Source organism: Eutrigla gurnardus, assembly GCF_963514095.1.
Source record: "Eutrigla gurnardus genome assembly, chromosome: 6".
Taxonomy (NCBI): domain Eukaryota; kingdom Metazoa; phylum Chordata; class Actinopteri; order Perciformes; family Triglidae; genus Eutrigla; species Eutrigla gurnardus.
In genome coordinates, this window is record NC_139920.1 from 6906794 (window position 1) to 6933676 (window position 26883).

General features: G+C 43.6%; 1 protein-coding gene and 1 long non-coding RNA gene across 2 annotated transcripts; one reads left to right on the forward strand and one right to left on the reverse strand.

Annotated features, from left to right (window-relative positions):
* Positions 1–926: 926 nt before the first annotated feature.
* LOC311014351 (interferon-induced protein with tetratricopeptide repeats 1-like) lies at positions 927–3728 on the forward strand. Its single transcript, XM_084010914.1, has 2 exons — positions 927–1110; positions 1683–3728. Exons 1-2 carry the CDS (start codon positions 1103–1105, stop codon positions 2941–2943), a joined length of 1269 nt encoding a protein of 422 aa, XP_083867040.1. The 5' UTR covers positions 927–1102; the 3' UTR covers positions 2944–3728.
* Positions 3729–9797: 6069 nt separating this feature from the next.
* Positions 9798–10750, reverse strand: LOC311014845. Its single transcript, XR_014597302.1, has 2 exons — positions 10288–10750; positions 9798–10067 (listed from the first exon to the last, which is right to left on the reverse strand). It is a non-coding gene; the product is annotated as an uncharacterized lncRNA (long non-coding RNA).
* Between the last annotated feature and the right edge of the window lie 16133 nt (positions 10751–26883).

The following is a 26883-nucleotide window of genomic DNA, read 5'->3' on the forward strand; positions in this document are numbered from 1 at the left end:
ACTTGCTGTTATGTATCCCAGCCCTATATTAGAATATGAGTCAATATTATGTGATTGCTTATTAGGAACTATACTCTCGGACTGTATTATACATTGCGTCTATCAGTGTGTGCATGTTCTGTGAACATGTATTCAAAGGCTGTCCCCTCATAGCTGATTAATTGTTTGATTTGGACTTTGTTGTCTTTGTTTATTAGGTTATATTGTAGGCAACACATAAAAATTATGCCAAAGAGGCAGTTGACATTCCACATGATATGATGTTTAAGTAACCTTGGCACTGCGTTAAACCTTTATTCTCTTCTAGTAAGTGGGTTAGTGGATTTTGCTGAGGATTGTTGTGTTACTGTATTTTACCAGCCCGGCCCCAAACACAAAAGTTACTGTATTCCTAACTTAGTTTGTACATAAGTCCCATATTTGAACTTCTATTTGGAATGCAGTGTGTGTGTGTGTGTGTGTGTGTGTGTGTGTGTGTGTGTGTGTGTGTGTGTGTGTGTGTGTGTTCGTGCGTGCGTGCGTGCATGTGCGTGTACATGCGTGCCAATGCATGTAGGTGTGGGCGTGAACGTGCGCGTGTGGGCAAGGCCAGGGTGGCCTGGTTACATGACTGACTCCTGGCCTGAAAAAGTCTCCCAGTCCGGCCCTGGCCGTTAGCCATGTTTTTCCTCCCAGTGGAGCAATCTTTTGTTTGTACTTTTTTTTTTTTTAGAATAAAAACCTGTTTAACCTGCCTCTGCCCTGCACCTGTGTCCTCCCTCCTTGCCCAAGCCTGACACAAGAATGTTTATGTGAGAGAAGAAACTATTTTAACGTTTGATGAGTCATGTTTTCGCTGGGCTTTTGTTTTTTGTTTTTTCAAGTGTGGCTGTAGGTTTCCATTCATGGAAAACGAAAGTCAAGGCGCACCATGCCAGAATAAAACACTTGCTAATGCCCAACCTGTGAAACTTCAGTCTCGTTTCAAGCTGTGTGGTCAACAACATCTTACAACTTACAGTAAAGCAGAAGCTGGACATCACCGATATACACCTGCAGACCCAAGACAGCAACCCGAGCCAGCTTAATATTTAAAGAACTACAGAAGTGAGGAAACAGCTGAATGATGAGGTGAGTAACTGCTTCTGTATATTGTAGTCTATGAGAACATATTACTTTGATTATGATTGATTAAATAACCTATACTTAAGTCCCAGGGCTCCAAATATTAACATCATGGACCATTTCTTTCTTTCTTTCTTTCTTTCTTTCTTTCTTTCTTTCTTTCTTTCTTTAGTTAGGATTAGGGTTGGGTTTATCAAGTTCTTTATGTTATTATTAGTCTGTGGGAATATAGAGTTGATGGAACATGGGGATGAGGGAACATAGGGTTGAGGGAACATAGGGTTGATGGAACGATGGAACATGGGGTTGAGGGAACATAGGGTTATGGGAACATAGAGTTGATGGGACAAAGGGCTGAGGGAACAACAACAAGCAACTAACAAATAGAAAAACATCCTTCCCTCCGTATTTCCGTTGCACACATTCAATGCCGTGTCTCAGAATGAGAAAGGAGTTTATTGCCAAGTACTTTTTCACATTCAAAAGATTTGTCTTGGTGTACAGTGCGCATTATAATTAAAAAGAACAAATAATAAAGCAAAGTACTGTTTAAATATTTTTTTCATATTTTGCATCAGTGTTGCTCAACAAACAACACTGGAGTCCAAACTGGAGGCCCTGCAGTGCCACTTCACCTGGGATCTGGAGCCCGGCAGGTCCAAACTCTTGCGTCTCAGGGACCAGCTGGAGGACATCGGCACGGAGGAGGGAAACAAGTGGCTGGGTCACATTTACAACCTGCGAGGGTTCATTCAGTACAATCTGGGGTTCACTGAAGACGCCCAGAGTTCCTTCAACAAGGCTGCAGAGGCCTTCCGCCAGATGAGAAAAGCAGATGAGGGCTCGTGGTTAGTGGTGAACTACGGGAACCTGGCTTGGCTGCACCATCTCCTGGGAGACCAAACAGAGAGCGAGGCTTACCTGTCAAAGGTCAACGCCCTGATGAGTAAATACCCATCTCCAGCCCAGGACGAGCTCCATGCGGAGATCTGCGCTGAAAAGGCCTGGACCCTGATGAAGTTCAGCAGAGAGAAAAAGCTGCAGGCTGGAGATTACTTCCAGAGAGCCATCAGGATGCAGCCGGACATGGTGGAGTGGAACACCAGCCATGCCATAGGGTTGGAGAATGCTCTCAGACACAACAACATAGGGGTGGAGGCTGACATCTTAGAGAAAATGAGAATCGCTAAGGAACAGGATCCAGAGAACTTGTACATCGCCATTAAGTACGTTGAGCAATGTGCTAAGAAAGGAGAAAGAATTGTAGATGAGGCACACGAGTTAGCCAGAAAGGTTTTGAGAAATCCTGTCAGCAGCTACAGTGGTATTAAGTCGTTACTGTGGGTTTACGGGAAGTATGTGTCTATTGATGAGGCCATTGATTTGGCAGAGGAGGCTCTGAAAAACCATCCAGATGAGCGTTATCTGAAGAGATGTGCTGCACTCTGCTATAAATGGAAGATAATGTTTCCCAGGGACAGTCGCCCAAAGCAAAGTGAGATAGACAGAGCAGTCAGCCTCCTTAAAGAGGTGATTTCTCTTTACCCACATTCTTCACTTCTGAAGGAAATAGATCTGGCAAATATATACGCAAAGTCCAATCACGACCAGGCTGAAGCTGAGCAGATATACCAGAAACTGCTAGAACGTGAGCTTGAACCTGCAGAAAAACAGATGCTTTACAACAAATACGCAGCATATTTATACTTTGACCGACAAGATTCCAACAGGTCGATAGAATATCACAAGAAGGCAGAAGCGATACCGGAACAATCGTTCTATCGTAGAAACAGCATTAATATTCTGCAGAAGATTAAAGATAGAGAAGAGAAATGCTGAAAAAGACATACAGGGTTGCCTAAAAAGTTGGAATAATTTGCAAATGTCTTGTCTTTTACAGCACCAAACAAATGTTGGGTAATTGGGACATAATGCAATCATTGCACCTGGTCAAAGGTGATTACTGATGCATTTAAATAGGAATAAACAGAGGATTGTGTCTGAAAACAAAATATTCCAACTTCATGGGCAACAGTGTATATATATGCATACATTTGTCTGCAGTCATATACTCTATTATATCTTTTAATAACGCTGGTCCTTTAAATAATATCTGCTGTGGACATGTTCAGATGTGATTACTATAATTCAGCATCACATGATTTATGAGAATAGATTTTTATCAGGTGATGTTTGTAATTTGCAAGGTCTCTCTCATCGCCTAGTGCTTATCCGTGTCGGGCAGCAGCTTTTGCAAGGTGTTTATTTTATTCTTGTGTTCATGTTTCCCCCTAATGATTGTTTTATGTCTATATAAGAACATACTTCATTATATGAAATTTGCTTTGCAAGCCTCAGAGTAGTGAAATATAAAACACTAATGGAGCCTTTAACCTGAATATTATTGCCAGTTGAACCTGATAGTATGTATAAAAGTATGTTAAGCTGTGTCTCAGATGTACATGATAGCCTACTAATACTATTAAAGATGCTTTATGTACATTAAGAACTCTTTAAGCTTTGTTTTGTGGTTACACAGGGTGATAATAACATTCAAGGTTCCATATTGTAAAATGTGATGTTTATTTCTTTTTACAAGAATAAAAATTCATCTTGGTAAAGCATGACCCAAAAAATAGTCTTCAAAAAGCACACGACAAATGAATCAGTGTATTTATTTATGACAAATGTCAGGTCAGAGTCTGAAACATACATTAACACATTTTCTACATTTACGTGGATCCATAATAATCAATAATGGCCAGAATTATGTGAGAACAGTACTATTAGATTTTTGAACCACAGAATGAGACTGGAAGGCTGCAGATGGAGTGAGCGATGAGATACTGTACATACACACTGCAGAAACCTGAGGGCTTTACATTGTATTATCTTACAGACAGGTCAGTGGTCCAACATCTCAAATAGAAATTACTTGATGGCTTGTCATTTATATATATAAATATAAAATATATAAACGGGTTAACAGTTAAAACACAGCGCCGAACACGGACGTAATTTGGGGGGGGGGGACACAGGGGACATGTCCCCTGCACTTTTTACCGTCCAAAAACAATGTTACGCTATAGTAAACAGACGCTTCAAGTGCTAGGACCAAGCGTAAAACGGCCGCTCAAACTGAAGCCTGTTTCCCTTAGTTTAGACCGCCTACAAGCTCCTCGATTGGCTCTGCCGTTTCTTGTGTGATTGGCTCTCCCCGCTGTCACTCCATCTTGCTTGCACACCTACGGTCTGCTAGTCTGCGGTCAGGAGTTCTACAGGAGTCCGCTACTTTTTAAAAAAAAATTGTTTTATTGAGACAATAAAGCAAACTACAACGGAATATTAGGGCCAGACTAAGAGAAAAAAATATTTTTTTTTAAATTACGAGAATAAAGTCATATTAGGTCTACGAGAATAAAGTCGTAACATTACGAGAAAAAAGTCATAATATTTCGAGAAAAAAGTCATAATATTACGAGAAAAAAGTCATAATATTACGAGAATAAAGTCAAAGTCGTTATCAAGTTCTGACGTGACTAGCCAGTGGCGGTTTCTCATATGGGCAGTATGGGCAGACGCCCAGGGCGGCATTCGTGGAGGGGCGGCATGAGCGCCCGCATAAAAAAAAGGTGCGTCTGCTGATGCTGAGAGAGACTGGTTCACACCGGCCGCGGAAGCGCCGCGAATTCTGGCAGGAAATCACACAAAGAAACACGAGACAATCCGGTCAATTTAAAAAAATTAAAGCAATTTTCAAAATAAAATACCGCAATTGACAAATGCGATATTTGTGTATCTAAACTCGCACTGGGAAACAGGAAGAGAAAATACATTTAATAAATGTGAAGAGTAGATAAATAAATATGTGTATTTCAACTGTATATCTACACTGTCTACTACCATACACACTCTCTCTGTCTGTGTGTGTCTCTCTCTCTCTCTCTCTCTCTCTCTCTCTTTAGTTACAGAAACATGGCATATTTATTTTATGAGGTTATGATAAAAAAAATAAACAACAATAGCTGAGCAGAAGCGCTTGTTGACCGTCGCAGAAGGGGGCAGGGGGGGGTCCATTTGTGTGTATGTGGGGGGGGCGCTGGAGGTGAGGTTCGCCCAGGGTGTCATGAAACCTAGCACCGCCACTGTGACTAGCTCAACCAAACAGCAGCCTCAGTTGCAGTTGACCACTACCAGACAGCTCCTCTTCCACAAAAGAAGCAATTTCTTCCAAATCCGTGTGGTTCTTTCTTCGAAAGAGACACAGTCGTTTGCACAATCGCTTCAAAGTCCTGATACTGATGATAATTTGATGCTGATGTGCCAGAAGATTAAGTATTTCCTTATTACGACTTTATTCTCGTAATATTATGACTTTTATTCTCGTAATGTTACGACTTTATTCTTGTAATATTACGACTTTATTCACGTAATATTATGACTTTATTCTCGTAATGTTACGACTTTATTCTCGTAATATTATGACTTTATTCTCGTAATGTTACGACTTTATTCTCGTAATATTATGACTTTATTCTCGTAATATTATGACTTTATTCTCGTAATGTTACGACTTTATTCTCGTAATTATATATTTTTCCTCTTAGTCTGGCCCTAATACTCCGTCGTAGCAAACAACAAACACAGCACAACAGACAAAAACAAAAAACAAAACACAAACATAAGACAGTCAGAGGTTTTTATAAATCACTTGCACAAAATTTCTCCATAATAAAGTACGTTTTGGCAGCTTTCTTATTACTGATGTTCTTGATTGTGGCAGTATAACGGTGCAGTTCATGTTTAAAGGGTACGATGTTCAGTTTAGATTTGGCCCATTTGTTTTTGTGGATGTGAAATTTCCCCAAACTCAGGAGTCCGCTACTGTGCGTTGGGAGTTTGTTCTGCCTGACGTCGCTAGAAGGATTGTAATATCCTTATATAAACATTTGAATCGGTGTCCGTGTGCGCATGTGCGCGCGTGCATGTGTGTTTGCTAATAAGACACAGCCAGGATGTCTAAAAAAAGAAAAGCGGACATAAGAGACTTCTTTAGAAGTGAAAGTGTAAGTTACTCAAAGAAATGCGTTACACCCATCCTGCAACACCTTCACTGGCTCCCAATAAAGCAGCATATCCACTTCAAGATCCTCCTCATCATTTACAAAGCTCTCAATAATCTGATCAATAACATGTATTATTATTATTGTTGTTATTACTAATGGATTAGAATTCTGTGATAATGTTTTGCTACATGATTTACAACCAGTCAAACCAAAAAGGGAACAGTAAACTTAATAGTAGCAATAGAAAACTAGAAGAACTACTAGAAAACACAGTGAACTGAAAGAGTAAGAGTTTTATTAAAAATACTTGTGTCCCCCCCACCTCCAGGGGTGGATTGGTCATAGGGAGTACAGGGAGTTTTCCCGGTGGGCCGGTCAGTAATGGGCGGGCAGTGGCTGCCTTTTTTTTTGCTGCAGCCCATGGGAGAGAGACATGCACCGGCCCACAGAGCTCAGCTGCAACCCACAGACACATTAGAGGCCCAGTGGCTTGCTTGTCTGTCTAAAGAATACCTGGCCCAGTGGCCCTATGATAGGCTACCCCCCCCCCCCCCCCCCGCCCTCGTCCAATCAAATGATGAGCAATCATTATGAGAGAGAAGAGAAACACACGAAAAACAAAGCAAAAATGGAGAAAAAATGAAAAGGCGTTGCAAAAACAAAAAAAAAGCTCTCGCTACTGATGCGGCTGAGAGCGGAAACATATTAAACATGTTTGTTGCAGCGGGGGCCTCCGCTTCCGAGGCTTCGGCTGCGGCGGGTCCCTCTAGGCAGGAGTCGCAGGCGGACATTGAAAGTGAGGCTCCCGCTGCCATGGTGGTACAGGAGGAGGAGGAGGAGGAGATTGGTGGTGGTGATAGTAGGTGTGTGTGCTAGATAACTTGTGGATAAACACTCATTCACTAAATGTTCAGAACCGTTGTCTCTTTACTTGACATAATAGATCTCTGCATAGTGTGTGGTGTGAGTTAGTGTGTTGTTTTTAAATTGAATCGTGCAATGTGACATGGTGGTCAGATCGGGCATGGTGAAATTATTTTAGCACTATAGGATACGGAGACCCGAAAGTAAACCGTTTTCCAGCAACTGCATGTATCCCTGACTGCAGACGCAGACCTCAATGTGGACGGAGTTAAGGCTGGATTATGCTTCCGCGTCGACAAAACGCAAGGGAGTTTGCGGACCCCCCTTACGTCAACGCAAGGGCCTGAAGGCTGGATTATGCTTCCGCGTCGACACAACGCAACGGGGCTTGCGGACCCCTTGCGTCCTTGCGGACCCCCCTTACGTCAACGCAAGGGCCTGACGTGTGCCTCCCAAAAATCCTCGACGCGCGTCGAGGCGACGCAACAGCAACGCAACACCAACGCAGCGGCATCGGCTGTGATTGGTCCGCTAACTACATCCGCTGGAGACCGCTATCCGGTTTCCACTCATAAACACCGCCATTTAAACTTTTAAAAGGCTACTTTTATTGTTTTCACCTCGTTTTATTGTTTGCACCTTCTCGCTTTTGCACAAAGAAATAAAACACCAAGTTCTGAAAAATTGTGGATGTTTAAAGCCGGAAAGTAAACAAATACGCTATAACGAAGCTTACAATGATATACGCCAAGAGTCTCGGTCGGTCGGCCAGTCTTTACAAAAAACATAGCGCCCTTTACCGGTGTGGCATTGAATTGCATTTCGACACGTAAACCCAACGCAGAACCATCACGGTCTCCAAGCAACTGCGTGGCCGTTGTGTTGCCGTTGCGTTATCACTACGCGTAAGCATAATCAAGCCTTGACGCGTACCTCCCAAAAATCCTCGACGCGCGTCGAGGCGACGCAACGCCAACGCAACACCAACGCAACGGCTTTGGCTGTGATTGGTCCGCTCTACATCCGCTGGAGACCGCTATCCGGTTTCCACTCATAAACACCGCCATTTTTAAAAATCTTCGAGTCCGTTTTGTTTAGTTGGTCGAGAGAAAATGAACAACCTGGAAGAGCGTCTGGCGGAGGAGGTTCGCAAGCACACGAACCTGTACGAGGTGTCTGCGAGACATTACAAGGACCACCAAATGTCCGTCAACTCGTGGGAGCAGATCTCTCAGAACCTCGGGTGGTCAGTGGAGGAATGTAAATCGAAGTGGAAGAATGTGAGGGACCGGTTCGCTCGTGTGCGAAAACAAATGTCCACATGCAGCGGCGATGCGGGGGGAAAGAAAGTCCCTCCAATTTACCATATGCTCTCCTGGTTATGCCCGCATATCAAACACCGGGCCACCTCATCGAATTTTCCTGCCAAGGTAAATATCTGTCTGGTCGACCTTTGTTTGGGCTAGCTAGCAGTCTCGTCAGAGTGCAAAACATAGCCTATTGTGTTCACGGTGTGATAAATGATTCGAAGGATTGGCAACAACGTATATATATATAACTTCTGCCTTCATGGTTGTAAACTTTTTTTTACTCGCTAGTAGTCCGTATGTAATCAAAAGCATTGTTACGTGACCATGCGTGGCTTTGTTTGGGCTTGCTAGCACACTAGCAATCTCATCAAACCCTATCCTATTGTGTTCACGATGAGTGTTTCGACTGATTGGCAACAAAATATATGTAAAGTGTGCCTTCATGGCTGTAAACTGTTTTTTTACTCGCTAGTTATCCGTATGTAATGACCAGAATGGACAGCGACGACGACCAACTAGCCTATCTTCTGTTTTAGCACATTGTATGTTACTTTTGCCTTTGTTCTCTGTTTACCACAGACCTCACCCACCCCCACAGAATCCAGTCTGCAACCGTGTCCTTTGTCGGAGTCTCCCCCATCGGCTGAGTCTCCCCAGTCATCATCACCTGATCCTACTCCATCATCATCGGCCCAACTCATTAAATACGGTGTCCGAGGAAGGACAAGAAGTGATAAACCGGCGCGCAGATTGAGTGCATAGAGCGCATACGTACGCAGCGGAACCTGGTTCGATCCCGGCCAGCGGCTCTTTGCTGCATGTCACATCCTCTCTCTCCCCCGTTTCAAAACATCTATCCACTGTCTAAATAAAGGTGCTTATGCCTAAAAAAGAAACCATAATGAATGTACCTTAATCATTCATGAAATGATGAAAAAAGTCATATATTTTTATCGTAATCAAATGTAACCTGAGATATTTTCTTAATATATAACCCTTTAAGTACTATAGTTATAACAGTCTGCCTGGTCCCTTTTGTCTTTTTTTTTTTTCAATAAATGTGTCAGAAAATATCATTATTATGTAAGTAATAACAAAAAAATACAAAACGGATTTGAAATTTCATCAGGTTTCTCTTTATAAACAACTATAAATGTACATGAAGAAAACTTTTGAGATTACAGAAATAAAAGTGAACCTATTTTACATCTTCTCAAACAGTTGTGTTTGCCTAGAGCTTTCAGGGATCATGTTACAGGTTGTTATGTGTGTCCATGTCCAGGCGTCTTTTAGGTGCTGTGGTAGTCCCTGAAGCAGTTCCTGTCTAGCTGAAGACGGAGCCCAACCTTGCACTCCTCACACATCCAGGGTGTGCTTTGTTTGTGTTTTTTGTGTTTTTTTGTGTTTTTTTGACAGCCAGGTGAGCTTCATCACCTGGCTGTCAAAAAAAATATTGAAAATGTCCCCTGGTGTTTGGGTGCTAGGTGTGAGAGGGGGTTGGACACCAGGGTTGCGCTTTGGCATGAACCTGGGCGAGTGAGGGATGGCAGTGTCCGGCTCTGCCTCAGTTTTCCAGGCCACTTGGCGATGCAGTGACCTGCTACGAGCACCAGCAGCATCCGCACCTCTGCTGCTTCGGCCTTGGCCTCGGCCACGGACCCGAATCCGTCCACACCCTCTTCTACTGCTGGTGGGGATAGATGGCCCTTCATCAGAAGAATCTCTAAATGTATAAAAATATATCATAACATTAGATAAGATTTATCCAAAAGAAACAGTATAAGAATAGGTAAAGCAATAATAACACATGGAAAGTAATAAATAAAGCAATCATAACGCATTTTGAGACAAAGCCAATAAGAAAAACTACACAAGATATTGAAAAACATTATTGTAATAAAGATAGGAATAAATATCCAATGTATACAGACTGTATTACTTACTGTGGTTGGGACGGTGACACTCCTCCTGGTCCCTCGGGTTCATCCTCCAGTCCGACCACCTCCACAAATCTCCAGGGGAGTCTCCTCTCCCTGGTAGATTTGCTCGACATGTTTTATACGAATAACTACCAATGAAAAAACACTAAAAATGGCGAAAAAGACGCACACTTCGGAGAAAATCCGCCAAAAACACGGCATAAAACACAGCTAAAACACTTCAAACTCTCAGATACACTATTATTATTATTTTTCTATTATTATTTACAAGATCACAAGAATACATACACAGAAAAGACCGCTAAAACAGATATAATTCTCCCGAAATCTCTCTCACTCATCCGCTTCTACCTTCCTGCTCCTTTCACTTCCGCCACTGTGCCACACAGGCATTCGCGTGTTACCGTAATGTACCTTATATATCTCTTTTCAGAATCCGTTGAAATTACATCGATAGCTTAAACGGTCGGGGATTTACGGTAATTTGAAAACATGGGCCCTAGTTTCATGGCGCAGCGCAGGGCTGCACAGGGTGGCGGAGCCGGCGTAATGCAAGTTTCGACCCGCGCAGCCTTGCGCACGGTCAATTTGGCAGTTTGGTGAGAAGCCCCTGGCTGCAGTACGCAGATCGGGGCGTGGCTCAACGTGGGCGGAGTTAAACGTTTGACTCCGCCCACCGCGCGGGCGCCATCTGGTGGCGGAGTTTGGGCAGCACATTCTCAAACATCAATGCAGCACCTACGGCCAGAGTGGCATAAAACCCACGCATTGATGTAGAATAACGATACAATTTCAATTCACGTGTTAGCTGGATTTCATTAAAATACAGAGAGAGAGAGCTAATAATTAAGTCAAATGTATTAGGTACCATTGTTTGATCAGCTCTGTCCCGATATGCCACACCTCTGGGTTTAGCTCAAAACACTTTTGTATGGGGGGACCTTTCATTATGATTTATATCAGGATCAGGTCTGGTCTAGTTCTTTGGTAAAAAAAAATATTTTTGTAGCTTAAATGTAAATACCAGCCAACACAATAATAGTAATAAATAATAATAACAAAATAATGGTAATACGTGTACATTTTCATGAGCCCTCACAACTTCACACACACCTTTTTACTGAGGTTCAGCTCCTACTGAACTCGAAACCTGTGTTCCTCTGGCCAGCTGAACTGGAACAGTGAAGTGAAATCAGGACTTAATATTGGGCTTCTTTTTTTACTCTAAGTCCATTATTTTATCCATGCTGCCAATATTTAAAAAATAAATAAACAATGAATTCTACCATAGCATTTCCCCCAAGTGAGTGTGACAAACAGTATAGACACATGTAAAAAACATTTGTACACTCAATTATATCAGCTTCATTAAGGAGATCGAAGACTGAGTGATGTTTGTGCCATTGACACTTTATTTATTTATTCCTGTCTGTCACTTCTTTCAAATGCAGAAAAAACCTGCATCTGCCTTGTGTCCATCATGTTCATACAAAAGTCATCATAATCTTCCTGCAAACTAAAAAGGAACAAGAACGGTTCCCTGAGATCATTTATCTCCTCTTCATCCAGGCCATCAGACATGCGTAGCAGCTCCACTGCCCTCAAGCGATCTTCCTCGTCCATGGTGATGACCTGGGGAAGGGAAATTTTTCCCTTGAATGCTTTTGACCGACACCACCTTGCTGCCTCAGTGGTGTCCCTAAGCAGAGCATCCTCCTATGAAAAATAAAGAAAATAATTATTAAAATAAAGATCGGAGAAGGCAGAAAATGGTGAAATAAGAAAAGCCCACAGCAGGTAACATACTCCGTTCCCTGTTCCCAGTTCCGGCAAGTTCTCAGCCTCCGCTAGAAAGGAAACAGATTGTAGTTCTTAAAGGCACAACAACAATGCAAGATGTAAAAAAGATCAGTGGCTTATTTCTATATTTTGTTAAAGTTGCATCTTCAATCACCATTTGTTTAACAGTAATGATCTGTACTAAATAAATTATAATAAAGGAGGAATAAGCAAGGATTAAATATATAATAATATTATTTATTATTGTCATATAAGTTTAGAAGTTGGGTCACTAAGAAAGGATGTAAAAAAAATAAAATCTATCACATAATATAGAAAATCAATGAACCTTTAAGCGAGCACAATATGTTATTGAATTATATGCCCTCACCTGAAGTGCATTCCTGACCATCAGGCACAAGTGCAGAGACAGGATGATGTGGTCATCGAAATTGTGGATACCCTCCTCCCACTCCTGGTATCTGTAAATCAAGCCACAGCTCAGGCATGATTTCCTGTATGTTGATATTCCTAAAAACACAGTCCAAACAAAGATCATGGTTATTGCTTGCATGTCATTTGAGATTAGTAGAACTATTTTTATGTTTCTCATGTACATACAAATGATGTAACCCAATAACTGATAGGAATACAATACCATAGAAAGATCTGTGATGGTACCAACCTTCAACTACACCTGTGCTTGTCAGGATCTTGCCTTTTGACGTTATCAGTTGTTCACAAAGTGTGTTTTCACATTTTACACACTTTGTTTCTCTAGGGATAAGGTGCTTAGGAAAGCTGTCCGTTGTTCTCCCCTCCCTCGACTGCTCTATGAGAGCCTGGGGCAAATCTGCAGGGAGCTTTTTGTTGGTGAGGAGGTAATTCAGCATCCTTGCAATTTGTCTGTCATCTGGTGGATAACTGTCCTCTTTAGACTCACTTGCATTTTGATCTGTGTTGGTCTGTGTTGGAATGGGTTTCTCTGCCTCTGTGCTCCTCACTTTCCTAAATAGCTCCCTCTTTGTGACGAACAGATGCCACTTAGCAACAGCTTTGTGTATGCAAGACTGTCTCGGTTTAGAGCAGGGACAATGCCAGTTGTTTTGCTTTGTGTCATATGACACAATCACTCTTCCCAACCTACTATAATAACTTATCTTTGTTTCATAAACAGAGATATAAAATTTGGATGGTGGACCACCCACAGTCAGGTGCACAGACAGAGGCACACCCTCTGCATCAGCATTTTGTTGCTGACGCAAGAGGCTGGCTTTACGCTCTTCACCAAACCATTTATTGTCGACCATTGTTGCCAAGGCCTCATCAATTAGTGTCACGGTTTGACCATCAGTGCGTGGGCAATACAATAAAGACTGTATGTGGTGGCACTCAAAAGGCAACATCCCACTTCTTCGAGCAAAGTTGGCGTTCAGACGACACTGGTCAACCTCGCACGTGATCTTCTGTGTTGGCCCCCAAGTATTCTTGATGACATGTATGGGTGTTGCTGGACCACAAAAAGATTTTTCAACTGCAAACACACCATGTTTACCATCAACACACTGACAGACCAAAAACCTGTCCTTCGTCACTGTCTCAAAATGGTGGCTGTGCTTTCTCCTGCAGTGTGTTTTGAAGTTTTTTTGGTTTAACTTCACCTTGCAATGAGGACAAGTGAATGTCTTTTGTTGATAAGTTGTTTCAGTAGCGGAATACTCTGTAAGGGCCAGTGGATGCTGTGTGGGGGCCTCTGGATGCTGAGCCGGGGCCAATGGGTGCAGTTTGGGGACCACAGTGGGCTGTGCGGGGGCCACAGCGGGCTGCGAGGGGGCCTCTGGATGCTGAGTGAAGGCCAGTGGATGCTGTGTGGGGGCCTCTGGATGCTGACCCGGGGCCAATGGGTGCAGTTTGGGGACCACAGCGGGCTGTGAGGGGGCCTTTGTTGTTTCTTTGGGGGCTCCAGCATGCTCCTCCACTTGGTGTATTTGTAAATGCCTTATAAATTGCAATCTATTTATAACTGTTGCTGCACAATAGCAGCAATGAAAGTGTGTTGCCGTCCGACAACTTAAGCCACACTTGATTATTGTGAATTCTGTAAGAAAGGAATGAAGGGAACATGATTCATATTTGTAAACAAATACTACTGTAATTAATTAATTTGTGTAATATGTAAGAAAAGCACCTTTGTGTTTGACTGAGGAATGGCCTTCTATATGGTTATCAACCATAGGTTTTGCACCCTTGTATTTACAAAAGGGACAGTGGAAAAGTTCACTTTTGATGCATTTAGAAATGGGCCTTTCACCATCCAGGAATATACTAATGTGTCTCTATATATCAGAGGGGAAAAGGACGACATAAAAGGCACAGCAATTAGAAATCCACAAGACAAACTACTACTGGGATTTACCATATGACTGTTATTCCATAAGGAGATTGAAATACAGGTTTACATCATTTCCCCCCCAAAAGTATAATACCCCCCCCCCCCCAATCTAAAATTCAGCATTTTCTAATTTGTTAAGCCTGCTTTACCTAATTCTTGCTACTTAGCATGTAATAACTATCACAAAAACGTAACAAAACACTAACAAATGAATCGGACATATATATTAAACTAAAACTCAGAAAAATACAGGTTTATATCATTTCCCCCCCAAAAGTATAATATTTTGTCCCGACTATAACTTGTTTTAAACCTGCTTTACCGTATTCTTGAAATATAATAACTGGTTTATATCATTTTTCCCCAAAAGTATAATATTCCTCCCCCCACACTGCAAAAAAGTAAATACATACAGCATAACTTATTTTAAAATGAAATTATGTTAATTCCTTCTTTGTCTGTCACAAATATTGCAAAGTAGCAAGTTAAAACACAACAAAACACCTTGCTTACCTCCATTTTGCCAGCTGTACTGCCTCTTCTGTCCTGTACTGCTTCGTCTCCGTCAGACACGTCCTCTTCTTCAGGGGTTGTGCGCGATTTCCGCCACCAGATGGCGCCCGCGCAGTGGGCGGAGTCAAACGTTTAACTCCGCCCACGTTGAGCCACGCCCCAATCTGCGTACTGCAGCCAGGGCTACTTGGGAGTTTGGTGGATTGCCTGCGCCAAGATGGGTGTGGCGGCGCAGCAGGGGGAGGCGTCACAGATTCAGCTTGGCGTAGCGGAAGTTTCGTGGCAAAAAGCCTCGCCGAGACTGCGCCGAAAGCCCGCCAGCTCCAACCTAGTCTACTCTCGGCGTAAGGCGCAAGGCGTAAATAAAGTAAATTCATTCAAGGGGAATCACAGCTGGCGGAATGGAAGTTTGGCTGATGGCGCGCAGTGCGCACAAGTCACCGAGACCTCACAGGCAGGTTTCCACAGTTCCAGGCACATTTAAATGTAATAAATAATCACAACAAACACTATTTAATGCAACTAATTGAATCAACACGTGAATTTATATCTATATAGATTGTCCCGTCACATCTGACGTCAGATCAAAGGCGGATGGCACGCGTAACGGAAACTTAACTTTTTCATGACCAAAACATCTCCCTCTCTCAGTTGTTTTTTATAATATCCGCATTGTTATTATTATGATACGCACGCACAGCGCGTGATGCGCGTGGTGGGAGCGGCGGCGCTGCTTCTGTCAGTAGGCGCGTTTCGAATCATGCATGCGCATGCATTTGCCTCGCAAAACCAGGCATTCTGGGAAAAAAACGTCACAAATGCTGGTGATAACTTCCCTTTGCGACATGTCACATGACTTTAAAAACTTGCGGTATCTCCAGGGTACCTCCCTTCGCATGCTTTTCTCTGCAGATGGTCTGAAATAAGTGCGGACATAAGACACTCCCCTCAACGTTGCCCTAGTTGGTTAGAATTATCACGTGGTATTTCCCACGTGAGAAAATTCCTCAAGGTGCGTGTCCACAGGCAGCGGTGTTTCCCCGCGTCCCATTCATTAGGCTTGTTCGGGATGGTCTTGGCTTGACTTGACTTGACTTATCACGCCGACGAGAGCTGCAGGTGTCTGAGGGGGCGGGCTCTAAAAGAGACGGCAGCCAAACGCCGTCAAGTCGGACAACAAAGTCAACGTGACTATGGTGCTTAAGCGATAGAACACAGCAGCAAACCAAAGAGGATATGTTATATATATCATGGGCGAGTGGTCATAATAAGCTATAAATGCAGTGCATGCCCAAGCCCTTCAATAAAAATAATTGAAAATATTAATCTGGCAGTGTGTTCAATCATACAATACCTTAGTTTTACTGTTTTGGTCTTAAATCCGTGCCTAATCTGTCCCGTTTTGCTTGCGAAAAGCTGGAAAGCTGACAGCTTGTTTCGCGCATGCGCACTGTGACACCGACTAGTACAGTTACTGCTAAAGGCTGTGTTTACTGACTTGTTTGAATTGTTCAGCGGGAAACTGTCAGTGGTTCATTCATTGTGTAGCCTGGTCAAAATGGCTGAATATATTAATTATATTCAGGCTTTGCGTTCAGTGCCGTTTTCGCGGAGACCTTTTGAGGAAAAGAAAGCTATAATTTCAAGTGGACGGCCTACTCCTGAAGTAAATATCACAAAGACTGCAAAGAATTCCGTCCGTCACTTTCAAGCTAGCGCGTATGAGAAACATAAATGGCTAGCTAGCCGACCCCCCTCCCGTCAAACGATCCGGTCTGACAGCGACATATTGCCTGTTCATTCATGAAAACCATCTCGAAACACTCTCAGTCAAACAAGGTGGGGAATGAGAAATCTGCGGCGCTACTAGCCTAGTTCGTTTTAAAAACACACCGGCAGCAGCGCCTACTGATCTGAGACGTGTCAGTGAGTTACTGTAAATGCTGTGCGGAAAACCAGCTGTGGTCTGTGATTGAGGTGCAGACGGGTGAGTTTGGAGCTGACGAGAGGATCGCGCTGACGACCGCTTCGTTACATTTTTCTCATTGAAAAATTATACAACTGGCATTTAGATGATGTTCTCCATAAAAAAAATAAGTGAAATACTGTAATAACAATTCGGTTTTAGTAATCAACCGCTTATAGTGATCAAATGTACTCTGGACCAACGTGATCACTACAAGCTGTTTCCACTAACCATATTATATTTTTTATTAAAAAATATAATGCCCCCCCACGGGCGCGCATGGTATTGACACTTCAGCATGACCACAGTAAACGGTCACCGCTCGCCACTGATATATATATATATATATATATATATATATATATATATATATATTACACACACACACACAAGGCAACATGTGGAAGGCATTCTTTTTTTCCAGTATATTTGTATTATCATTCTATGTTTGTATTAACCAGACCTCACATCATATAATAGGCCTACTCACAACACAATGCACGGAAATTAAGATCAAGCCATGAGATCAATGCGACCAAAATAAAAAGTATCATTTCACCACAAGGTGGCCGCCGAGTGCGGACCTGAACACACGTCATTGAACTTTTAACCAATGAGAACCATTCCGCTGTAGCGGAGGTGTGAACAAGCCGGTTGCAGTCGTCGTAGACCGCGCTGCAAGAAGCGGCTCTTAAAAACTTGTTCCCGCGATGTTTTGGGTCACGTGATATGGTCGCGACCCTGTGACGTCTTTGCAGTCGGCTGCTAAGTCGGACACAATTCTAGCCATCATGCATCGCTTTCAACCCACAATACATCACGTTAGGTAGCGCGCTGCAGGCGGCTACATCAAGTCGAATTCGCCTATTGTCTATGTGAAAAGCTGTGCAATGCATTCTGGTAGCGTCGCGGTGAATGTCGAGAGACGGTGCGCGAGTTGGCCGCTCCTCATTTGCCTAAAGTTGAAGTCGAATCTACTTTATGCTAATCAGAGGCGCTGGGCTCGACTTGCCGCCTCGGGAACGCTCGCGAACACTCGCAAAAATGTGTTGTTTAAAGGAGAGTGCCTGTCAATCATCCTCTAGTGGCAGCCCATCAAGCGTGCAATACTGGGAAGCGGCGCGTCCACACGCGTTTAAAATCGCCGACACGTACCTTCAGCCTCCGTCAACAACGGGAGTTCAAATGCCTCGGCTCGAGTTCGTCAGCGACGAAGAAAGCCAGCGCCACTGGGCAGGCCATATTCTTTGTGCAAAGTCCGTGAGGTTTCCCCTGGCGCGATAGTTTTTGTTATGTATACAATTATTAATAAAGTTTAAATAAAAAATAAATAAATAAAAAAAAGTCCGTGAAGTGCATGCATTTGCGCCGATGCATGCACGAGACTTGAGAGTTTCCGCCGGAACTCGTCATAAACACGTCAAGTTCTCACCACGTCAAGTCGGACACAGGTGCACTTCACGGACTTTTTTTTAAATTTAAACTTTATTAATAATTATATACATAACAAAGACTATCGCGCCAGGGGAACTTCACAGACTTTGCACAAAGAATATGGCCTGCCCAGTGGCGCTGGCTTTCTTCGTCGCTGACGAATTCGAGCCGAGGCATTTGAACTCCCCTTGTTGACGGAGGCTGAGGAATTTTCTCACGTGGGAAATACCACGTGATAATTCTAACCAACTAGGGCAACGTTGAGGGGAGTGTCTTATGTCCGCACTTATTTCAGACCATCTGCACAGAAAAGCATGCGGAGGGAGGTACCTGGAGATACCGCGAGTTTTTAAAGTCATGTGACATGTCGCAAAGGGAAGTTATCACCAGCATTTGTGACGTTTTTTTCCCAGAATGCCTGGTTTTGCGAGGCAAATGCATGCACATGCTTGATTCGAAACACGCCTATTGTGAAGGTGCGTGTCCACAGGCAGCGGTGTTTCCCCACGTCCCATTCATTGTCTATGTGAAAAGCTGTGCAATGCATTCTGGTAGCGTCGCGGTGAATGTCGAGAGACGGCGCGCGAGTTGGCCGCTCCTCATTTGCCTAAAGTTGAAGTCAAATCTACTTTATGCTAATAAGAGGCGCCGGGCTCGACTCGCCGCCTCGGGAACGCTCGCGAACGCTCGCAAAAATGTGTTGTTTAAAGGAGAGCGCCTGTCAATCATCCTCTAGTGGCAGCCCACCAAGCGTGCAATACTGGGAAGCGGCGCGTCCACACGCGTTTAAAATCGCCCCTGTGGACACGCACCTTCTATGTGAAAAGCTGTGCAATGCATTCTGGTAGCGTCGCGGCGAATGTTGAGAGACAGCGCGCGAGTTGGCTGCTTCTCATTTGCATAAAGTTGAAGTCGAATCTACTTTATGCTAATCAGAGGCGCCGGGCTCGACTCGCCGCCTCGGGAACGCTCGCGAAAATCTTCTCAACTGAATGTTGTCGATCTAAAATAAAGACAGATTCAGCAACTGCATAGCTTATTTCTCGCTTAAAATGTTTTCAGAAACACCTTCGGTGAACTATTTTCGTAGAATAACAGAAAGTTTCTCGGCATGTTGGTCTGCGTGAACTCCGGAGCAGACAGGACAGCTGTGAAAGCGTTCGTTCAATCAGGTGCAGCCATGAAGTGTACGCGTGATTGTTTGAAGGAGAGCGCCTGTCAATCATCCTCTAGTGGCAGCCCGCCAAGCGTGCAATGCTGGGAAGCGGCGCGTTCACTCGCGTTCAAAATCGCCCCTGTGGACACGTACCATCACGCCTTCTTCTCCTCCCTCTTTCCCACTTGCACGGGTGGGAGTGACGGGAGGTGTGCCTGCGCGGTGCACGAAACTTGCAAAGTCCAGGCGGACACACCCCGTCGGCGTGGCGCAGGTGCGCTGAGAGCTGACTGCGCCTGGTCTACGAAAATAGGGCCCCATGCATGCACTTTCTGGCTGTCTTTAAAGGGATCACTAATTTTTATTGAACAACAACAAATTATTTAACAACAAACAAACATTAACATAAAATAAGCAGGCAAACAGTAAAAATGTTAATGAAATGCTATAGTGATTAATGATGATCATAATGACAAAGATGATGATAATGATTGGCCCTGTGATAGACTGGCGTCCTGTCCAGGGTGAACCCTGCCTTTGCCCAATGACAGCTGGGATCGGCTCCAGCCCCCCCGCGACCCTGAATACAGGATAAGCGGTAGAAAATGGATGGATGGATGGATGGATGGATGATAATGATTATAATAATAATAATTACAAGAATTATGATGTTGATAATGAAAATATTAATGACAATAATATTAATGATGATAATGATAATATAATAATGATGATAATACTAATAACACCAATAATTATAACAATAATAATAACAAAACAACAACAACAATAAAAATAATACTAAGATCTATAACAATCATCATAATAATAATAATTGATGGACTGGCGTCCTGTCCAGGGTGTACCCTGCCTTCGCCCAATGACAGCTGGGATCGGTTCCAGCCCCCCTGCCACCCTGAATACAGGATAAGCGGTAGACAATAGATGGAAGGATGGATAAAAATAATTTTGTGGGTGGGTTAGGGGTTAGGGTGGACATGTCTGGTTCTGAGGTACGGATCGTATAATATCTGTCTTAGAGGAACATGGCATTGATTTTCAAATTTTCCTCATCCACACAAAGTTTGATGAACATCTCCATATCCCTCCTGGTGCTGAAAGGTGATGACAAAATCCTCCTTTGCGTTATCCGATTGTCCTTCTAGGACGTCCTCAAGTGCCTTTATCTGATTGGCAGGGTTCATTTGGAGAACTGCAGGCTCCATCACCTGCCCACGGAGTAAATGTTGATCCAGCTCATTGCTCTGTGAATGTCGTTGAGGATTGCGTGCTGAACCTGGTTACAAGACCCATGTTGAAATCAGAAATAAATCCAACATGCAGTCATAACTGCAGTTAATGTGCATTTTTTTTTACAATTTCAACAAAAAGGTGAAGTTTAGTGTTCAGAATAAGTAATTTCATATCATTTGCACTTCTTTACTAATCGAAAGGTTCTTGGAAGCATTGCCATCCAGTCTTCCAATACCTTGATCCAAGGTAACGTCACAGTCCTTAATGGATACACAAAAGCATGAGTGATTGTGTAGGTTTTAATGGTGCGTAACATGTTTGTGTGCAATAAACTTCTAGAACTACCTTTGTGCCTCACTGAGGAATGGCCCTTAATGTGGTTATCCACTTGATATTTAGAGGATGTACCGACTTGCAAAACGGACATGACAGGTTCCCGTTTTTTTCTGGACTTGGAGAGGTCATCCCCACGTATCACTGTAATGTGTCTTGTGATATCATGAGAGGCTACACGGCTCTCAGCGGGACAGCTCAAGTAGTGCGAGGACACAAGGTTAACGTATAGTCAAAAGATTTTAATACAGTCCGTGAGAAGGATCAACAAAACGTTCCAGTTTCCAAAACAAAAAAGGTTTTAGCAAAGGGGAAGGTTGCTCTTCAACAGTCTTAACTAAACAAAAGTCTCTTCAGCCACAAAATCATAATTCCTGATAGGCTCAGGTAAGTGTCCTCCTGTAGACGGCAACTCTTCAACCTTACTTTCGGTTAGCGCTGTAGCTCGTGGTCAAGTCAGCAGTCGGTCATCCAGGTAAGAATATCCAGTTTCAAGCTCCCAGTGTTCTTTGGTAGAGAGCTCCAGTAGGAGCTTGTCTCCCCACACTCCTCTCGCACTCACTGTGACCCAGCTGCTTAAAACAGCCCATCAGCTCATCCTGCACTGATCAGCCTCAGGTGTGTTAGCAGGTAGGGGTGGAACTCCCAACTCCACCAGCAGATGGAGCCATAGCTGTGTGGGGTTGCAGCCATCTTAGGGGGATGTAGCGCCCCTCCAGGACACAGCCTCTCGTGACATCACAGTCTATACATAAAAAAATGATTACATGATTACAAAGTCACAAAACACTGACATTAATTTTTTTCTTGTGCTCTGATTAGTCTCATTAACTTACAGTGCATATACCACTGAATGCACTCTGATATTAGTATCACTTTAGTTTAAATATAACATTGGCTCATGCGCAGCTTATTCACATAACCTAACGATACATCTCAATTAACATGAACAAAGTGTCAACCAGCGTTGTGGTCCGCTGGGGGGCTGGGTCCGGCGGCTATTGTTGTAATAGGCTATACCTGTGTTCACTGCGCTATCGGTGCAAGACAGCTTTGGTAGATTGAGAGCCAGCGCTGTCTGGGCAGATGGAGCATAAAAAACTAGCCGCAAAACGTAAAGGTGGTGCTGAAAAGCTTAGGGATAAAGAAAAGAAATCCCCCGAGGAAGTTGCAGCAACAAGCAAGAAAATTACGGACCTATTTGGTGGTCGTTCGGGGTTTAGCCATCACCACCAGACAAGAATCTGACGATGTTGCCATACCCAGCACTAGCAGCACTAGCAGCATTAGCAGCGGTGAGCCTCGACAGCTGGCAGACACAACAGAGTGTGTATTGGCAAGCGGCTCTCTTTTTTCTTGTTAAACAACATTGCTGTCTTCATCAGAGATTCCTACCAGAGGATAAACATCTGGGAGAAGGAGAGCAAAGACCCAAGACACAGACGCCTCGCGCCCATCGGAGAAACACGCTGGTGGTCCAAAGACGTCGCTTTGTCAAAAGTATTTGGCTCTTTTGGAAATCCAGATGGGGCCCTGTATGTTGATGTTCTCCACACCCTCTCAGCCATTAAAGCTGTGAAGACCATCAGCACCACTGCACGGGTCAATGCAATGGGATACATCACCCAGCTCCTGAAGTATAAAACAATACTTACAGCTCAGATTTTCCTGAGAATTTTCCAGGTCACCTCACCGCTCTCAAAATACCTCCAGACAAGTGGAATGGACATCCTGACAGCTCACTGGATGGTTGTGCCTGCAGAATCACAGCTGAAAGATGTGAGCAGAGATTTCCATAAAGTCAAGGCAGCGGCTGACACGTTTGTCCAGTGGGCCAACAATCAAACACAGGAGCAAAATGAGGAGACTGAGCTGGAGGCTGAGGCCTCTCTGCCACAGAAACGTGGCAGAAAGAAGAAATCCATGCCTGGAGAGATGTGCCGAGATGAGGCTGTCACTGATGCTGAAAATCATATGAGATTGATGTCCATAATCAAATTATGGACACAGTTTTAGGGAGCATCCATCAGCGATTCCTGAAAAATGGCACTTTGGATGCTGATTTGGCACTTCTGGACCCAAAAAACTTCATCCAGGTAACAGCTTATGCTGGTGGTTTCCCAGAGGCAGCACTCCAACAGTTGAGCAAGTGTCTGCTGCCATTTGATGACAGAGCAACGGTTGCCAATTTACAGAGCGAGCTCATCGGTCTGGCAGGACAGTAGAAGAGGTTAAAGACATCTGTATTTGAGGAATACACAAGCAACACAACAGAGGATGGCCCAGAGGGTGCCGAAGATGAGGTGGAGATGGTTTACAAAAAGTGCTCATCTTGCAAGGACTGCGCACTATGTTGCTACCATGTTCTGAGGCAGTACAATGTAGTGGCTAAGGGGTTAATTATTTCTGCAGCCTAAGGATATCTAAGTTACCATGTCAGGCTGTGATTTAAAGGCCGCGTTCATGAGTCCATACAAACTGTGTACACCATTGTGTCAGAATGGCCTTGAGGCCTGCTGCAGTGAGGTGTTTTAGGAACGCTTTAGGAAGGTAGTGGGGAAAAACCCTGCCAAGTTGTGACAACTGGGAGAGTTCCAAATGATGGGTGGGGAAATTATGACAGTCATTGTTTTTTAGAAAAATAAGATCCTGATTTGTAGAAAAGGTGAGGGTGGCAACCTGACATGGGCGTGGAATCCTGGGTTCAACAGCATATAAACCGAGGACATGGGGCTCTCGGGCGCTTACTCCGGGGTAACCCGTGATGTTTGGATCCTGTATTGGCTAATAAACATCTCTTTTTTCTTTGGATTAAAGACTGGCTGGACTTCTTTTCATCTGGGACTTACAATTGGGAGACTATCTGTTAGATAGTTAGTTTAGCTGAAATGGACCTAGAAATTATGTAGTTGAAGGTTTTTCGCTACAACAATTGGCGAGCCCAGCCAGGAGGACTGGTCCGGCACACAGCCTGCGGCGGAGGACTGGGAGGACGGGACGGCGGTACTCGGGCGCCCACATCTACCGCTAAGGTCAGATAAAGATTTTTTTTTTTTAACGAGTGGCGCTGTGCACTCCTCCCAGCCCATAAGTCTCAGGTATTGTCTAAAAACCTTTCCTAAAGAACCTAGAACCTAGGAAAAATTATTTTATTGAAAAAAAAAAAAATTATTAAAAAATTATATAACCTGAAATAAGGTATTTTAAAGGAGTCATCACCTGGTTTTATACGTATCCAGCCCCCCTTGGATCGCTTTGGATCAATTCGTAAAACTTATTAGAAAAAAAAAAAAAAATTTTAATCAAACATTGAGCTTGTTCTGACCCTTTTTCGTACCGCGATTTTATCACGCGAGATTACGCGCGAGGTTTTGACTGGTCCGGATGTGCATTGTATAATATGTAATGAGGCGCGCGTTGATTCGCCGCAGGAAGGACAGAGCCGGGGGGGCTTGCCTGCATGCAGACTCCAAAACATAATGGCGGCGCTTCGGCGATTTCAGGTAGCGGACGGGGCGGGGTTGGGTGGTGAAAGAGGGGTGGGCTTATGCAAGTAGCCGCCACGGTGACGTCACCGAAGGCGCAGAATCAAAATCTCGTGCTTTAGGAATGCACACCCTTGTGTGCTATTCCTGTTCGGAAAAAGAGCAGAAGCGAAAAAACGGCGCCACTCTCAAACTCCAGCCTTTCAGGCAAGTTTCAACTGAGGTCAAACACAGATATGCATGTTTTAACAAGAGAAATTGCGATTTCCGGGTGATGACTCCTTTAAGGAAGCATAACAGCAGTCTTCAATCCAAAGTATTTATGATTGTGTGATTTATGTATGTGTATGAAGGTTAAGATCATGATAAAAATCTGTAAAATGATTAGAGAAAGAGGGCTGCACGGTGGTGTAGTGGTTAGCACTCTCGCCTCACAGCAAGAGGGTCCCGGGTTCGATCCCCGGGTCGGCCCGGGTTCCTTCTGTGTGGAGTTTGCATGTTCTCCCCGTGTAAGCGTGGGTTCTCTCCGGGTTCTCCGGCTTCCTCCCACAGTCCAAAGACATGCAGGATGGGGATAGGTAAATTGGTGACTCTAAATTGCCCGTAGGTGTGAATGTGAGCGTGAATGGTTGTTTGTCTCTACATGTCGGCCCTGTGATAGACTGGCGTCCTGTCCAGGGTGTACCCTGCCTTCGCCCAATGACAGCTGGGATCGGCTCCAGCCCCCCCCGCGACCCTGAATACTGGATAAGTGGTAGAAAATGGATGGATGGATGGATGGATGGATTAGAGAAAGAAATATCTATGTGTAAACCATGCCTAAAAATGGATACATTAGAACAGCTGATTTTTAATGTGTTAATTTTTATGTGGATTTGCATGTGTTTTAGTATAACAAGTGGAATAATATGGTGTGTTGCAAGAAATATGGTAATAATGAGAATAATGCATAATATATCGCAAGAAAATAATACTAACTCACTGTTTAATCAAGTAAATGGAACGGGGAAGGGGGAGTAGAGAAATTTAAAGCTCAGCTGAGGATAGATGTATGTTAATGTCTGTCATTTATGTTGTAAAAGAACTGAAAAAGTCTGAATTGGAAGATTGCTTGAGCCATTTTTGGGGCGATCTAGACTCAAGAGTTCTGTGTGAAAATAGAGGATTTAGTGTCGAGGGGCAACCTCAAAAGGTTAGGTTGTCGCCTTTAGGCACCGGAACAGTTCCTAGGGTAGGACTGTTGCCGATAAGCTGATAAGCTGATAAGATATAGGAACAGCGCCTACAAGAGGGCTGTTGCCTGTAAGAGTAGCTACATAAAATAGGTAAGGAAAACAGCTGTAAAATAAAAAAGCATAAGGCCTTGTAAATATATGTACATAAAGTGCGCAAAGTGACAAAATATGTGATATGCTGTCGGGAAATAGAGGAGAGCAGGAGTGCAGTGTAAATAAAAAAAGGGAGTGAGTAAAAGTAAAAGTAGTATATAATAATAATAAAAGTAGAGAAATCAAATAAGTAAGAATTAAGAGAAAATTAGTTAAAGGTGAAAAGGGCATAATTAGAGCAATAAAATGAGTAAGAATGAAAAGAAAAATATTTAAAAGTCCGTCTAACGGCTCCCGCTTGTCCTGTATGCAGGGTCGCGGGGGAGCTGGAGCCGATCCCAGCTAGTTATTTAAAGGAGGAAACAAAGGAGTTATTTAAAGGGCCGTTTGTCGGCTCCCGCGTATCCTGTACGTTTGGTCGCGGGGGAGCCGGAGCCGATTCTAGCAGTAATGATTTAAAGGAAAAAGCAGAAAAAATAAGAAAAGTAAGACATTAAATTAAAGAATAAATCAACAAGCGGAGGGCCAGATTAGGAGGAGGCCAGCGGAAAAACACCGGAGCAAGATAGCACAGTGCCGTAGGGTCCTTGGAAAAGAAGGAGCTGGACTTCCCCTATCATCATCAAAAATGTGGTTTCTCTGGGAAAACTCAAATAATGACATAAGATGATGACATAAAAGAAGCCCAAGTATATTGGATGAAGTTAACTTCACCAAACTCCTTCCTACACCAAGAGTGGGAAATATGGAAGCTGTTCATACGACACTACTATGAAATGGCTGATGAACCAACACTCCCTTTTCATTGTACCATGTTGTACGATGTAGACAAAAGTCAAGAAGATTATGATGGCTGTTGGAATGAATTGATTAATCACTCCCCTACAGCCATACAATATGATGACATCATACTAGGACCTCAAGGAGCTGCAGCAGCAGTCACACTGTCAAAAGACATA